Source organism: Phoca vitulina, unplaced genomic scaffold, assembly GCF_004348235.1.
Source record: "Phoca vitulina isolate PV1807 unplaced genomic scaffold, GSC_HSeal_1.0 scaffold35, whole genome shotgun sequence".
Lineage (NCBI taxonomy): Eukaryota > Metazoa > Chordata > Mammalia > Carnivora > Phocidae > Phoca > Phoca vitulina.
Genome location: NW_022589738.1, coordinates 6,288,777 through 6,305,372, shown reverse-complemented (window position 1 = coordinate 6,305,372; position 16,596 = coordinate 6,288,777). Strand labels below are relative to the sequence as shown.

Sequence of the window (16,596 nt, the reverse complement as noted above, 5' to 3'; positions counted from 1 at the left end):
GGAGCAAACTAGCTGATTAGACATTTTGCATACCCATATAGGGATTTTCTAATCACAATGAGGGTAGTGTGATAAGGTCTTGGGGGAACTGGAGCTCCCAGGCAAGATGTCTCAGTTCTAGAGCATCCTTCTCTGTTACTCCTTCTCTATTTATCACTCTTTTTACCCTGTTTATCTTTGCAAGAAAGTTGTATACTATGATTTTTAAAAGATTGGACTACTGTTTTATGGTTGTATGTGATGTAAGTGTAGTTATAATTACAGTTTTTAAAAAGCAAATCCCTCCTATTAGATTGTAATCTTTATCCAAACTCATCTGTACCTTTGCCCTTACCCCTCCACCTGGCACCATTTATTCAGCAACAGTTTATGGATCTTCAGTCATTTGGAATATGTAGTGAGGACAAGGGACATCTCTGTTCTAGTTGACCTTATATTCCAGTAAGTTATACAAACAATACATGACTAAACCAATATATAAGAAAATACTGAGTAGTGAAAATATTATCTTAAAAAAATTATAGAGATTGAGAGTAATTGAGAAGGAAATTTAGACAGCATCTTCATGAAAAAGCCCTTCTGGGTAACTGACACTTAAAATGAGTCTTGAGGGGCGCCTGGGTGGCTCAGTCGTTAAGCGTCTGCCTTCGGCTCAGGTCATGATCCCAGGGTCCTGGGATCGAGCCCCGCATCGGGCTCCCTGCTCTGCAGGAAGCCTGCTTCTCCCTCTCCCACTCCCCCTGCTTGTGTTCCCTCTCTCGCTGTGTCTCTCTCTGTCAAATAAATAAATAAAATCTTTAAAAAAAAAAAAAAATGAGTCTTGAACAATACGAAAGAGACATTATTTAGAGATATGGAGGAAGAACACTTCAAGCAAAGCAAACAGCTTAACAGCTTGACAGATTGTGGGAGAGAAAACAAGTGTGGCCGAAACATAGTATCAGAGGGCAAGAATTGTATGCAATTAGATTTGAGAGGTAGACAGGTACTAGATGTTATAAGGATTTCTGGGAAAGAATTTGTATTTTCGTTTTTTTAAATTTTTTTTCGTATTTTCCTTCTTATTGTGATGTGACTCCATTGGCTTTTTTTTTTTTAATTTTTTTTATTGTTATGTTAATCCCCATACATTACATCATTAGTTTTAGATTTAGTGTTCCATGATTCATTGTTTGTGCATAACACCCAGTGCTCCATGCAGAACGTGCCCTCCTCAATACCCACCACCAGGCTAACCCATCCTCCCAACCCCCTCCCCTCTAGAACCCTCAGTTTGTTTTTCAGAGTCCATCGTCTCTCATGGTTCTTCTCCCCCTCCGAATTCCCCCCCTTCATTCTTCCCCTCCTGCTACATTCTTCTTCTTCTTTTTTTCTTTCTTAACATATATTGCATTATTTGTTTCAGAGGTACAGATCTGAGATTCAACAGTCTTGCACAATTCACAGCGCTTACCAGAACACATACCCTCCCCATTGGCTTTTATACAGAGGAATGACATCTGATTTGTGGTTGAGCAGAGGAGAAGGAACCAGCAAAGGAGTTCAAATGCAGTGCTTAGCAAGGTGGGGGGCATCATCAGGAAAGGGTGGTATGTGAAGCTCAAGAGAAGAGAATGAATGAAGAATGGATGTGGGGACCTGGAGGTTGATGGCAACCTTTACAAGAGATGTTTCAAAGGGGTAGTTGGCAAAGAAAATAGTAGGGTAAGGAAATGGCAAGAGTAAGGGTAGAAAACAATATTTTTCAGTGAAGAGGAACAAATAATAAAGCAGTAGCAGGAAGGGTTCGTTGGGTCAAGAGAGTTTGTCTTGTTACAGTTGATCATGGTGAGTTTCAGTGGAGAAGGAGATGCTGAAGATGCCCGAGACAGCAGGTAATTATAGGAGAAAAATCCTTGAAAATGTGAGAGGAGGTGGTATAAGGTGTAGCACATTCTACCATACTTTTCTCAACAGATCCTCCCTCTGTGTACTTCCAAGTTCAGTTAACAGTAGAAATGTGCTAAGTTTGCTGAGAACTATAGCAGAAAATTTGCTTGGAATGGTTCTGGTTTAATAAAAAAATTTCATTACCCAAAACATGACAGAAATTAAATCCCACATATTTGGAAAGAAATGATTTTTTGGCATTCAGTTCAGGAGATTATTATTTTAATTGCTTTTAATTTTTTTTTTTTTTTTTTTTTATCTTTCAGGTGCTTCAAGAAGACTTAGAACAGGAACAAGTCAGGGTCAATTCTCTCACTCACATGGTGGTGGTGGTCGATGAATCTAGTGGAGACCATGCAACTGCTGCCTTGGAAGAACAACTGAAGGTCAGATTATTTTCTTTAATACACTGTGTCATTCAAAATAATTAATTGCAATTCAGAAAAATTTAGAAAATGTATAATGTAATTTGTATATTGCAAATATTTACAATGCAGTATATTTATTTAAACTAAGTCAAATTATGTCCCATTTGTGCACATTTCCCTTTCACTAACTATCCACTGTTTGTTCACACTAGCTTCCTGGCCTTTGGGGAAATATATGAATGCAGATCTGGGTTTTTTTTAATTACAGTTGAATAACATGTATTAGAGAACTGGTCAGAGGAATATTGTTTATATCTTCTTAAAACCTACAGTTAAAGAGAGGACAAAGGTAAAAAGAAAAAAAAAAACTCAAAAGGGATCACATTCAGTCAAATTGTGAGAAATCAAACACCTTCATATTTTTTTCCTGGACAACTTCAGTTATAGTCTTGATGAGGACATAGCAGGATATATAAGTTTTGTTGGAGAAGATACTCAGCGTTTCAAGCCCTCATTCAACCTGAGTCATAGTAATTATATCCTTGGAAACATAACCAGCACCTATTAACAAAGAGTAAGTTGGGTATTTTCATATTTTTATCTTTTCTTCCTAATTGGGAACAACATTTTACTGTAAAAATATTGAAAACATTTTCAACAAAACATATGTACATACACCAAAACATCAACATTAAGGAAAAATACAACTTATTGTTCTGAATGTGATGCACACACACACACACACACACACACACACAACTACAGGTTATACTTGAGGCATTCACTTTACCCATGAAATGCCTACCTTTTCTTTGTGATTGTTAGGGGCCAATAGTCTGACATGTCTAAGGATCCAATCAATGTGGGTTTAAATAGCTTTACCAGCACAAGGTTGTTCTAAACATAGTTACTCTTACCCAACCTATAACACAGTTTCTTAAAGCCTTATCTCTGTTTCCTTCTTTCTTTGTGTGAATTGTGTTTTTTTATCCCAGTAAAATGTCATTTCCTCAGGTTACTGCTTTAAACTTCCAGTCTTTAACAATGGTATCTTCTTCTCTATCATTAAATGACAAAAAGAAAATTCTTGAACTGCTACAACCGAGCATTTAACATATGTTAGTCACCCATGTTAATTGCTTATGATTCAATGAAATTATAGGGATTACAGATATAAAAAGGCTTTTGGCACCTGTTATTATAATATATCATCACATATATGATCAGATGCATTGTACACATGCATACTTGTGACCAGCTAAAGGACTGTACTGATAGACCACTGCTATGACCATTTGAAAGGTTTCTGTAGTTCTCATAAAATAGTGTTGTAGCTAATTATAGATGGGTAAAAATCTAATACTCAGCATTCCTCAGAAATTTTCAGAAAAGGTAAAAGAAGGCTAGGGGGCAGAAGTTGGGAGGATGACTGGTTAAAAAAAAATCAAGGCCGACATTTTTCTAAGTCATAGACTATTTCTAGTTAACATCACAACTGAGAAACATCCACTTTGGTATTACCAGACCTAATACAACTAGCTTTAGAATGTAATCATTCCGGGGTGATGTCTGTGGGGCTAAGCCACCTTGAAAAACAGTCTATAGTTCTCATAGATTGTGACTGGGTTAGAGCTTACTTAGGATAAATTAAGAGTTGTGGCCCTAAGCTTTTCTATATTTATTATCCTACTTGCTTTCATTTTTGCCTTATTTTCTATTTCATTGGCTCACAGATATCTACTAAGATAGCTGTGCGTGTATTGGCTTCTCCTAAATCATACGGACTCCATCTGCATTTGTCCATGATTGCCTCACTATTAATTAGTGTTGACTACTACCTCCTAGCTTTCTCTTTTCCCTGCAACCCCCTTTTCCCCTTTGATACCCTCATTTCCCTCTACATACCTCCTTACTGTGACCTGACTTTTATATAATCTAGACTAGTGTCTAAAAGGGCAGGGTTAGAAGGAATTCTTTGGGGAGAACACCCTGCCTTGAACATTTCTTTCTTCTCATCCCATGACTTTTCCCTGTCTTAGAGGAATCCATGCTTGAATTCTATGCCTTATTTGACCATTGGTTTGAATTGGTTTGAATTGCTCTGGAATGCTGGGCTCTCATCTGACTTTGACATTTTGGTGATTCTTTCTTAGGTTCTTTGCAAATGATATAATCTAATCTTAACCTAGTTGGATTTTTAAAAGGAAGGGGAAGAGAAAGAAAAGTTGGCAGAGAAGGAGGAGGAGAAGAGAAATAATAAAGGATAAAAAGAGAGATAAACAAATACATTAGAGGAGTCACTTTAACAGCAGCACAAGTATTCTCTGCATATAATAAGAATTCCATGTGTGCTTCAGAAACCACAAACTATTACTATGTCTGATACTGGGCCCAGAGGAATTCTGTTAGAATAGGAAGAATTTTAGGAAAGAAAAACAAGTATATGGACTCCACACAAGGGACAAAACTGAAACAAAAACAAAAACAAATACAAAACTGGCATGGATCTGAGAAGGATCCTCGAGGGCTTTTGTTGGAGCTAGGTCTGGTCATCCATAGCTTATTCCCCTCGACTTGTTAGTCTTGAATATTTATCCCACTCCTTTTACCGCCATCACAGTGCCTTAATCTGTTTTGCTCCATTGTGCTGAGGCACCATCCAGAGCCCCCACATGGATACCCAGTGGTCTTTAGTCAAGAGATGAAGATGGAGCAAACTAGAAAGGGAAGTCCTTGATTTAGTACAGTAAGAGAGGGATGTATTCTTATCATCTGGAGTTAAAACTCTGAAAATACTCCTCATAGAATATTTTTATGTGTATTGACTTAATTCTATGAACTTTATTATAAGTTAGATTTTCTCTAACTTTCTTTTAAAGATTTTATTGATTTATTTGACAGAGAGAGAGAGAGAGAGAGAGAGAGAGTGAACACAAGCAGGAGAAGTGGCAGACAGAGGGAGAGGGAGAAGCAGGCTCCCCGCTGAGCAGGGAGCCTGATGCGGGGCTGGGATCATGACCTGAGCTGAAGGCAGATGCTTAACTGACTAATCCACCCAGGCACCCCATTTTTCTCTTACTTTTTAAAAAGACTTTTAGAAGCCTTTCTGTTAAAAGGTTTGAAGAAAAACAAAGTTAGGTCAGAACATATGCTTAGGGATTCTAAAAGATAGCATGGCTTATGAAGGATAGTATTCTGAAAAGTACAATCTGTTGTAAATTAATTTGATTCTCTCTCAGAGGTTCAACTTGTCCCTCAGCAGTGTCATCACAGGTCATAAACTTGTCCTTAACTTTAACGGTTTCTAGGATGTCAATGCACAGAGAGTCTGATTTGTAAGCAATGATGCCAGTTAACTGATTTTATTGAGAAATAGCTTGGCTAAATAACTGAGATTAGTAATTTATGTAGAGTATTCAGTCCTGGAGGACATTATCATATCTCTTTCTGAGAATCTGCATTCTGTTTTTCATTTTTTCAGTGAATACTTGCTATGTTCTTATTATGTCCCAAGGATTGTGCTGGGTAACAGAGGTAAAACAGTGAACAAAAAGAGCATTTGTCATTACTTTCCTGGGTCAGGAGTGAGTAATCTGTGAGCCTGCTGCCTTCCTTGGAAACTAGAAACAATGGTAGCCATTTCTCAGGCTCCCTCTTTGAAATCAAATGCTAATTCCTTTCATCCGTGGTCACCATGGTAGGCATGGTAGGCATGATGAAAATGAGCAAATATTTAAGAATGGACAGAACTTATTTCTATGAAGGAAAGAAACAAGGTTTTGTGACAACACACTAATAAGACGTCAACTGAAATTTGAGGGCAAAAGATGATTTCCTAGGAAAGTGTTTAAGCTAGGGTCTAAAGGATATGTTGAAGGGAACTGTATAAAGGGCGTGTAAAGGAGATGGGTGGGGGTGGGTAGTTTCCAGGAAGGGGAAATAGTAGATCAAGTGAACAAGGCATCCTCAGGGAACTGAAAAGGGCAAATTTGGCTACAGCTTTGAGGTTCAGAAGAGTGGTGTTAGAGGAGACTTGGCAGATAGAAGGGGCTTACCCAAATTACCAATTCTAATTCTTACCACACAAGAATTAGAAGTGGTGTGTGATGCTCAGCTCTACCAAAATTCAATCAACAAAAGTGTACTGAGCAGCAGCTCTCTGCCTGGATGACAGCTGGGACTACAACGGCAAGAAGCAGGGGCAACAGTCATGGCACCTGCCCTTCTGGACCTGCACTAATCAAGTGCAATGAAAGGTACAATTATGGCCATGATGAATTCAGTGGGACAAAAATAGACATTGCTGGATGACCTATCTTGCTCTAGAAGGCCAGGAAAGTAGAGGTTAATTAGGCAATAGTAAAGGGTAGGAAGGTGTTCTGTACAGAAGCACAGCATTTATTCATTCAACAAATATGTCTTGCATGCCTTCTCAGTGCCAGCCAAGTCTAAGCTTTGAGGTTAAGCATAGGCAAAGCATACATGATTTCTCTCTGAAGCTTACATTCTAAGCACACATCATAATAAATAAGCAAGTTTTATACTATGAGTAAGGTGATAAGAACTATAAAGAAAAGACTGGGGAGGGGAGCGCTTTTACCTGGAGTGGTCAGGGGATGCTTCCTTGAGAAGGTGGCATTTAAGTAGAAACTCAGACAAAGTAAGGGAGGTGTTTGGAAGGTGCGCAGGTCCTATGGGGACTTTTGTATTTGAAAAACTGAAGAAAGACTATAAATGAAACATAAAGAACACCTATTGTTCTAGGGAGATAGTTGTTTCTAATAAAAAAGAACCAGAAACAGGCATCTAGTTTTAGAGGTTATTCTAGTGAAAACACCTTCCGGAGAAAAGGCAGAGCTATTGAAGTTCCATTTGTAGATATGTTCTTCTATACACTTGAACACTTGAGAGCCCAACTAGATGTATTAAAGTTGTCTAAGGCCCGGACCGAGGAGATTTCTGGCATATAAAAGGCATTTGGACTATATTGCTAAATGACCTTAATCTTTTTTTTTTTTTTTTACTAATAACAACCTAATTACCATTTTTTTCTTTTCTTTTCTTATGTTATGTTATGTTATGTTAGTCCCCACACAGTACATCATTAGTTTTTGATGTACTGATCCATGATTCATTGTTTGCGTATAACACCAGTGCTCCATGCAGTACGTGCCCTCCTTAATACCCATCACCAGGCTAACCCATCCCGCCCACCTCCCTCCCCTCTAGAACCCTCAGTTTGTTTCTCAGAGTCCATAGTCTCTCATGGTTCATCTCCCCCTCCGATTTCCCTCCCTTCATTTTTCCCTTCCTTCTCCTAATGTCCTCCATGCTATTCCTTATGTTCCACATAATTGACTTTCTCTGCTTGACTTATTTCACTTGGGATAATCTCCTCCAGTCCCATCCATGTTGATGCAAAAGTTGGATATTCATCCTTTCTGATGGCTGAGTAATATTCCATTGTATATATGGGCCACATCTTCTTTATCCATTCATCTGTTGAAGGGCATCTCAGCTCCTTCCACAGTTTGGCTATTGTGGACATCGCTGCTATGAACATTGGGGTGCATATGACCCTTCTTTTCACTATATCTGTGCCTTTGGTGTAAATACCCGGTAATGCAATTGCTGGGAAATGACCTTAATCTTAAAGTTAGTGTCTACTATTATGGAGAAATAAAGGTATATCAAAAGAATGTATACAGACAAGCATCCTCTTCTGAAGAAGAATAACCTGGAAAAAACAATTTTAGAACAGAATATTAAATATATGCATGTTCAGTTTCTCACTCCTCTGATGAAGTTAATAAACTTGTTTACTGGAGGAGATTATGCTAAGTGAAATAAGTCAAGCAGAGAAAGTCAATTATCATATGGTTTCACTTATTTGTGGAACATAAGGAATAACATGGAGGACATTAGGAGAAGGAAGGGAAAAGTGGGGGGGGGAATTGGAGGGAGAGATGAACCATGAGAGACTATGGACTCTGAGAAACAAACAGGGTTTTAGAGGGGAGGGGGGAGGGGGGATTGGTTAGCCTGGTGATGGGTATTAAGGAGGGCACATACTGCGTGGAACACTGGGTGTTATACGAAAACAATGGATCGTGGATCACCACATCAAAAACCAATGATGTATTGTATGGTGACTAACATAACATAATAAAATTAAAAAAATAAAAATATAAATAAAATAATGATTTTTGAAGATAAGAAAGATCTCTAAGAACTAACATACATTCACTAAAATCAAGACATGAAAACTAACTTTATATCAGATGACATTAAAATAGCTCGTACAAATATTATGTGGCATTATTAAGACAGATTCTTTGGTGGATTTATTAAGTTCAATGATCTGATGGAGTGGCATGCATACAAAGTATTTTGATTTACTTAAAATATTTTGTAAAGCCTTCCATGGCATGTCTATGGATAAGGTGAGCCTTCTTATCCCTCTATGGGCTGGTGGAGAACGTTTGTGTTTTAATATATTCTTTCCTGGTACCTGATTTATGTAGCAGAGAATTGGACTGAAAATGATTGGATTCCTTTATTCACCCTACAGTGTCAGAAAATTTGGGAGAAAGAAGCCATTTGAGGATTTAGCTGGGACACTGTGTACCTTTTGCCTGAATAAGAGGGGTTAATGGATGATTCCCTCTCCCACATGACTTTAGATTTATAAGAATGTCGTATAAAGTTAGAATGTCACATTCAAATGTCATATACTTGTCTTTCATGTTTTAACTCAGGAAGGGTATGTTTATTTGAAATTTTGCTGCTTGTAAAAAGTAATATCTTTAAATCAATTAAGTTTTTGATGAGGAAGGTCTGATTTCCCATCCATACATGAAAATGTAAATACATGTATATAACTGTACACAAATGTGTATATATGTATATATATTTACATTTATGTACATTTACATTTTCTCTAATGAATGGATATATATGTGTATATGATTAATAGTAAATGAAAGCAAATGATATAGATTCTTAGTAAATTAATGCAATCCTGGACATGATGTAGTGTCTAGATTACAAGGACCAATAATTAGATTCTGTGTTGGTTTGAATACACTTTGTATTTTAGCATTTTAGCCAGATTTTAACAGGATGGTGGCATGTAAAGAATGTTTACAGAAGCAGGGATTCTTTAATTTCAAGAAAAACCTACGCAGAGATAAGGGACATGTATTGTCTTGTAGAAAGAGGAAGGCTTTTCTCTCTGTTTCTTCAGAAGATTGTATCAAAAATAAGCTGAAGCTGATAAGCCTGGATAGCTTCTGCCCAGATTTCTTTCCTGAGCCCAATTTATTCTATCCCATGTTCTTCTGGATATATCGAACTTGAAGTCCAAAATGCATCTCAGGCTCAACAAGGTGAAACTTAACTCCTTGTGCCCTACTTCCTTCTAAACTCGCTTCCTTTGCTGACTTCCCCATTTTTGTTACTACACAGCCATTCACCATGACACCTGTAACAGAAACCTGGAATCATTCCCGACTCCTCCCTTTCCTTTCCCTGTGAGCCCGCTGCATGTCATCAGTCACAGAATTTGTTCATTGTCTCTCATATTCATTGTTTCATCTTTGTTCCTGTCCCGATTTACCCTAGGTAAAGTCCTTGCCTGAACTTTTACCTCTCTTTAATCCAATTTCTGCATTAAAGTCGGTGTGAGCTCTCAAAAGCCGTTTATTACAGTTTCTCCTCTGCTTAAAATCCTTAGTTGCTTTCCATTCTCTACAGAGTCTGATCACTTAGGCTTGCAAAGATTTTTATTGCCTGACCCCTACCTGTCTCTCAATACGTGTCTTCTCTTAGCTCCCACATACCCCCTAACCTATGTTCTATTTCTATAAGCCATTTCTGATACTATGTCACTGTCTTTGTATATGCTATTCCTGTTACTCAGAATAGTCATGTTTGTCGTCTGCTTTGAAAACTACTTTATGTAGAAAACTCAGTTCAATTTTTTTCTCCGTAAGGCTGTTATTTCTACATGACAACTCCCTTTTTGAGCCACTTCATATCATAATTATGTCTCTGTTGTTTGGAAGGAAAATAGTCTGCTAAAAGGTAGCTGGTCAGAAAGGCTCTAATGTCCTCTTCTCTATCATGGCTTGAAAATGGGGAATGCAATTAAAAGTACTTATAGTATATACCTTTGGGATAATTTGGGGAGGGAAAAAGTCTAGGGAATGTTAAAGACTGTAGAACTGAGAAATAGAGATTATTTATGAAGAAGAATATGGATGAAAATATTTTTGATGTTTCTCTCTAGTTCCTAATTCTATACTTGGTGAATAAAAAGCATATTTAAAAAAATTTTAAATCTAATGGAAATAATTTCACTAAGCCAAGTGTCAACAATTGTTGCCCATGAAACGATAATTATAATTATTAACGCTTTTGTGTGCTCATTTTCCAAAAATTTTATATACTTTGTATGTAATACTCTCCCTATTTCACAAATGAAAAAGTCAATGCATGATGGAGTTAAATCCAAGTTCACGCAGCTTTCAAGTGGCAGAGCTGGGACTGGTATCCAGATCTGTGTGATTTCTCCTAATCTCTCAATTTCACAGAAGAAAATTACTATGTGATTTTGAGAAAATTAGTACAGGGGAAATATATGCAAGTATAATAGAATAATATTTTTATGAATATAAGTGTATATATATGAATATATTGAAATGATGACATTCTTTATGAATACAATTCTAATATGGTCTAAAGAGAATTCTGGCCTTTATGGGCTCTAAAAGACCCCTAACCTTCATATTATGGCACACTTAAAAACTTTTTTTTGATCAGAGCACCCAGAAAAGTACACAAATCATAATTTTAGGTCAAGACATCACAAAGGTAACATACCTGTAGTTCCACATCAAATAAAAAGATAATATGTTGCCAACAATTGAGACAATCCTATCAAACCCTATCATAGTCATAAACTTTTCACACTTCCTCAAAGTTAACCTTTATCCTGATTTATAATGCCTCAGAATAGTTTTATTTTTAACCTAATGTAAATGCAATTGCATAATATATAGTTTTGTAACTGCCTTTTTTTCACTCAGTGATGTGTTTGTGAGTTGCATCCATGATGCATATCACGTTTGTTCATTAATTTTCATGGCTGGATAGTATTCCTTCTTGTGAATATACAATTTAATTATATATTCTACTGTTCAGAAAATTTGGGCTGGTTCCAGTTTGGGATCATTATGAATAACACTGCTGTGAACATAATTGTACATATATTTTCATGAATATATGTATGCTTTTGTATTGAGTATATACCTAAGATTGCAATTGCTGGATTACCGGGTATATGCATATTTAGCTTTATAGGCATTACAAAAGAGTTTTCCAAAGTTGATGCATAAATTTATACTCACATCAGTAGTGGATAAAGGTAGAAATTGTTTCACATCCTTGTCAGTACTTGATATTGTCAGATTGTTAATGTGAGCCTTGATGGTGGTTTTATAATGGCATTTCTTGTGAACATTTGCATGTAATGATGACTTATAAGATTAAAAACACAATGACAGTTGTTTCATTAGCTATTTGAAATATCTATTTTTTTTGAAATGCCTGTTTGTTGGATTATGTGTATTTCTCTTAGTGACTTGTAGTTATTTAAAATATGTATTCAGGATTTTAATCCTTTGTTGATATCTAGGTTACAATTTCTTTTTTTCTTTCTTCTTCTTCTTCTTTTTTTTTTTTTTTTTTGCTTTTACTAGGTGCCTTGCCCTTTTACTTTTTAATGATATCTTTTTTAATAAACAGAAGTTTTAAGTTCAATATACTCTACTTAAGTATTTTCTGTTATGGTTAGTGTATTTTTGTTCTGAGTTTAAAAATAAAATTTTCTACTCTGTGACCCAAAATATATTCTCCTGGATTGTCATATAGGGACTTAATTGCTTTACCTTTCATATTACAATCCATCTAGTATTTCTGGTGTGAGGAAGGAATGAATGTCCATTTTCTTCCCATTTAGATCAAACTAAAATAACATGATTTATTGCAAAGACCATTCTTAATGTTCTGCATTGTCACTTTTAATAAAATGCTTATACATATATGGGTCACTTTATAGACTCCAATCAAGTTTCATTTGTACATTTCCCTGTAGTTATGACAATACCACATTGTTTTAATTACTATGGCTTTATGATAAATTTTGACATCTGGTAGTATTGTACAAGAAAAATTGAACCAGTTGGTACAATGGGCAAGGAGGAATTTATTCGAGACTATTTCAATTAGGGATCAAGACTATTGTAATAGGGAAGAGATTTAACTCAGTTCCCCTGAACAAAATGCAGACGAGTTTGTAAGTGCTGGAACGAGCTGGCATAAAAGTACTGGAGGACCTTTGTGAGGTTGGGTAGTCAATGTGGTTATGCCGTCTCTGTTTGCTAATTGTCCCTTATCAGAATTAGGCTCCTACCCTCTCAGAGTTTGGGACACAGGGGCACTATCTTTCTTGATAATTTCATTTCAAAGGGATGGCTTTCAGGTCCTTCAGAAAGACATTCTTGGGTTGTAGAAGATTTACATCTCAAAGGAGCAGAGAAAAATTTACAATTGCTAATTCCCTAAAGTAAGTGCTCTAAGAAGAAGAAGGGGCCTATAGCCAAAGTTTAGTCAAGCTGAAGGAAACTCTATCTTAGTTAATGTAAACCTGTCACATTTGTTTTCTCCTTTTAAAAGATTAACTTGGCTATTTTTGTTTATTCACATTTCCATGTCTGCCCTCCCATCCTGCTATGATCTTAATTGGGGTTTATTGACTATATAGATTAATTTGTGGTGAACTAATATCTTTATTATGTAAAGTTTTTCAGTTCATGACTATGGAATAGCCTTTGATTTATTTAGGCCTTTATTTTCTCCCAATAATGTTTTATGGTTTCCAGGATAGTGGGTCTTAGACTTTTTATGAGATTTATTCCTTTATTTGATATTTTTTGTTATTTTTGCTGTTGCTGTAAATGGTATCTTTTCAAAATTTCATTTTTTATTTGTCTTTTGCTTATAGGGAGAGATACTTCTTGATTTTTATTCCTTGGCTTTGTATCCAGAGATCATTGCTAAATTTACTTATAATTTGAATAGTTTATCTGTCGCATCACTCAGATGTACGTATACAGGTTGTTTGTAATTACTGTTTTGCTTTTCCCTTTCCAATCATTGTTCATTTAATCAGTCTTTCTTGCCTTATTGTGCTGTATGCTCTAGTACAATGAGATTATTGTTGATCTGTTTCTCATTTTAGGTCTCAGAGGTGAGGCTTCTAGTAAATCACCATAAAGTATGATATCTCTTATAGGTTTGTTGTAGATGATTTTTATTCCTAATGTTCTAAAAGGCTTCATCATTACTGGGTGCTGAATTTTAGCAAACATTTTTTTTCAGGATCACTTGAAGTGATCATATTAGTTTCTTCTTTATTCTCTTAATATGTAAAATCACACTGCTTCATTTTCTAGAGCTAAAATAGCCTTGCATTCCTGATGTAAGCCAAACATAGATGATGATATGTATAATCTTTTTTATTTGTTGCTAGATCTCTTTGCTACCATTTGCTAACCTTTGATTTAGAATTTTCCCATTGGGTCCATGAAAGAGATTGGCCTGTTGTTTTCCTTGTCATAGGTTGTTGCTAGGTTTAAGTGCTTGATTGTGCAGGCTTTGGAACTTGCCATTTGTGCCTAGAACTTTCTTTATTGGAGAAGTTTTAAATGAAAACTTAAATATAGTTAAATAAGACTTTCCATTTTTCATTTCCACCTTCCCGTTTCTTCTCCATTTTCCATTTTTTGTGTGTGTCAGTTTGAGTAGTTTGTGTCTTTCTAGGAATTTGTGTTTTGCCTCTAAAATTACAAGTATATTCGGGGACGCCTGGGTGGTTCATTCGGTTAAGCGTCTGCCTTCAGTTCAGGTCATAATCCAGGGTCCTGGGATCGAGCCCCGTGTCGGGCTCCCTGCTCAGCGGGGAGCCTGCTTCTCCCTCTACCTTTCCCTCTCCCCCTGCTCCTGTGCTCTCTCTCTCTCACTCACTCTCTCAAATAAATAAAATCTTTAAAAAAAATAAAGTTACAAGTATATTCAAATAAAGTTCTGTTTAGTCCACATGGTATTTAATAATGTTTTTATTAGTTATCAATGTTTGAAGTTTAGGAAATGTGATACGAAACTATAAATGTCTAACGTCTGTAGAAAAAGCCACTGATCTGGTGATCCTTTGCCTGTTCTCCTGTCTATTAACCTCAGTAAGAATTAAATAGCTCTGCCGCCTTTAGCAGGAGCTCTCCAATTGGCTACAATCCCCATTATTCCCCATTCTCTTATACCTAGATTATTTTGTACATTTTATTGTGCATACACCTTAGAATTTGTGATTTCTTATAGATGGAATAGTTCAGTGCATAGAGTTAGAATGAGGCATAGAGGGATATCTGTTTTCCACTCACTTGATTACAAATAAGACATATAATGGATTATGTTCCTGTTTTAGAATTTAAAAGTCAAAGATTTTCAACTCTTGTATAAAATATAAGCCATAACAGACTGTAGGTAAAATATGAAAAACTAGTCGTTTTAGTGTCATGTTGAAATGTTTTTCTATATCCTGTATTATATCCTGTATTATATCCAGACTTACCACATCTGGAAACAAAAGCTAATTTTCCACCAACTAAGCTCTAAAGTTGAGATACTTGTATCTCAATAATTTATCACCATTTTCAGAGCATTTTCACATTTGTTGACCTGGCTAGGAGGCTACCAGGCCAGATACTAGTATCTCCCGTTCACTAGTGGAAATCTAAACCATAACAAGATTAAGTGTTTGCGGAGAGATATTACTGAGTTAGGCAACAGTAGAACTGGGAGAAGAATCCAGGCAATCTGTACTTCAGGCCTGGAGATGTGTACCAGGTGAGCAGATTCAGAGATGCTGCTATACGATTAATGCCCATTGTAAGTAGTAAAGATCTAGAATTTGAGGTGGAGAAGACAGGACCTCACATATGATTCTCACCTCCTGTGGCTCTTCAGATTTACCATAAATAGCTCTCTTGTTGCCATAAATGACTGGTAGGCAGGTATTTAATGAAGAAGAAAGAAAAAAGAAAAGGTTCTAAGACAATACTTAGGAGAAAATCCCTGTATCAATAACTACAGAGGTGTTATTGAGCTTTGAGACATTTGTATACTATGTGAAATTCGTATATTGCATTAAGCACAACGGTAAGGAGACCCCTCTCAAGAAGTCCAGAGACCGTAAGGCATAAAACAGTCAGGAACAGTAAAACCTTAAATTACCAAAGAATGCCCAGGAATCCAGTGGACACTGGAAAGGATACTCTCATGCTGGAATGCTCCTTAGGACTCCTACTCTTTATTTCCTGGTATCCCAGTTGAATAGACTGTTGGGAGCTGGAGAGTACAGAGTTTATTAAGCCGCCACAGAACATTAAATAATAGCCTGCAAATAATGCATCAACAACTCGGCCTTTCTGGCTTTATTCATTAGCACTTTATAAACTCAGAAATAATATATGGATCTGACTGTAATGGCACAAGGGAACATGCTTTTTTTTTTTTTTAATGTTTTATTTATTTATCATGAGAGTCAGAAAGAGAGAGAGAGGCAGAGGCAGAGGAAGAAGCAGGCTCCCCGCCTAGCAGGGAGCCTGATGTGGGACTCGATCCCAGGACCCTGGGATCATGACCTGAGCCGAAGGCAGACGCTTAACGACTGAGCCACCCAGGCGCCCCGGGAACATGCTTCTTCAAGTTAAAAATCTTACTATGTTTTTAGCATAATCACCAAGACAAAATTTCATTAACGAATCAGACAGTCATATTTACCTTTGAAAAATGACTTTGTGAAAGAGCACATGTTATTGATCTGGGAGTGTAAGTATTTTCTGATTTTTAAAAATACTTTAAACAGGGGCGCCTGGGTGGCTCAGTCGTTAAGCGTCTGCCTTCAGCTCAGGTCATGATCCCAGGGTCCTAGGATCGAGCCCCACATCGGGCTCCCTGCTCGGCGGGAAGCCTGCTTCTCCCTCTCCCACTCCCCTTGCTTGTGTTCCCTCTCTCACTGTGTCTCTCTCTGTCAAATAAATAAATAAAATCTTTAAAAAAAATACTTTAAACAAATAGGGAGGTAAAATGTCAAAAATGTTCTTAGATGAAATTATAACATTCGGCTTCAAATCCTTGTTAAGTAGGTTAGATAAAATGTGCGGTTAAGTCTAGTCAA

General features: G+C 36.6%; 1 protein-coding gene across 13 annotated transcripts in view; it reads left to right on the top strand.

Annotated features, from left to right (window-relative positions):
• DMD (dystrophin) overlaps positions 1-16,596 on the top strand; it is a 2,446,616-nt gene that overhangs the window by 986,644 nt on the left and 1,443,376 nt on the right. For all 13 annotated transcript variants that reach the window (XM_032426633.1, XM_032426634.1, XM_032426635.1 and 10 more), the window contains one exon: positions 2,196-2,315. In XM_032426633.1, coding sequence (XP_032282524.1) covers positions 2,196-2,315 — 120 coding nt within the window. The remainder of the gene's footprint in view (positions 1-2,195; positions 2,316-16,596) is intronic.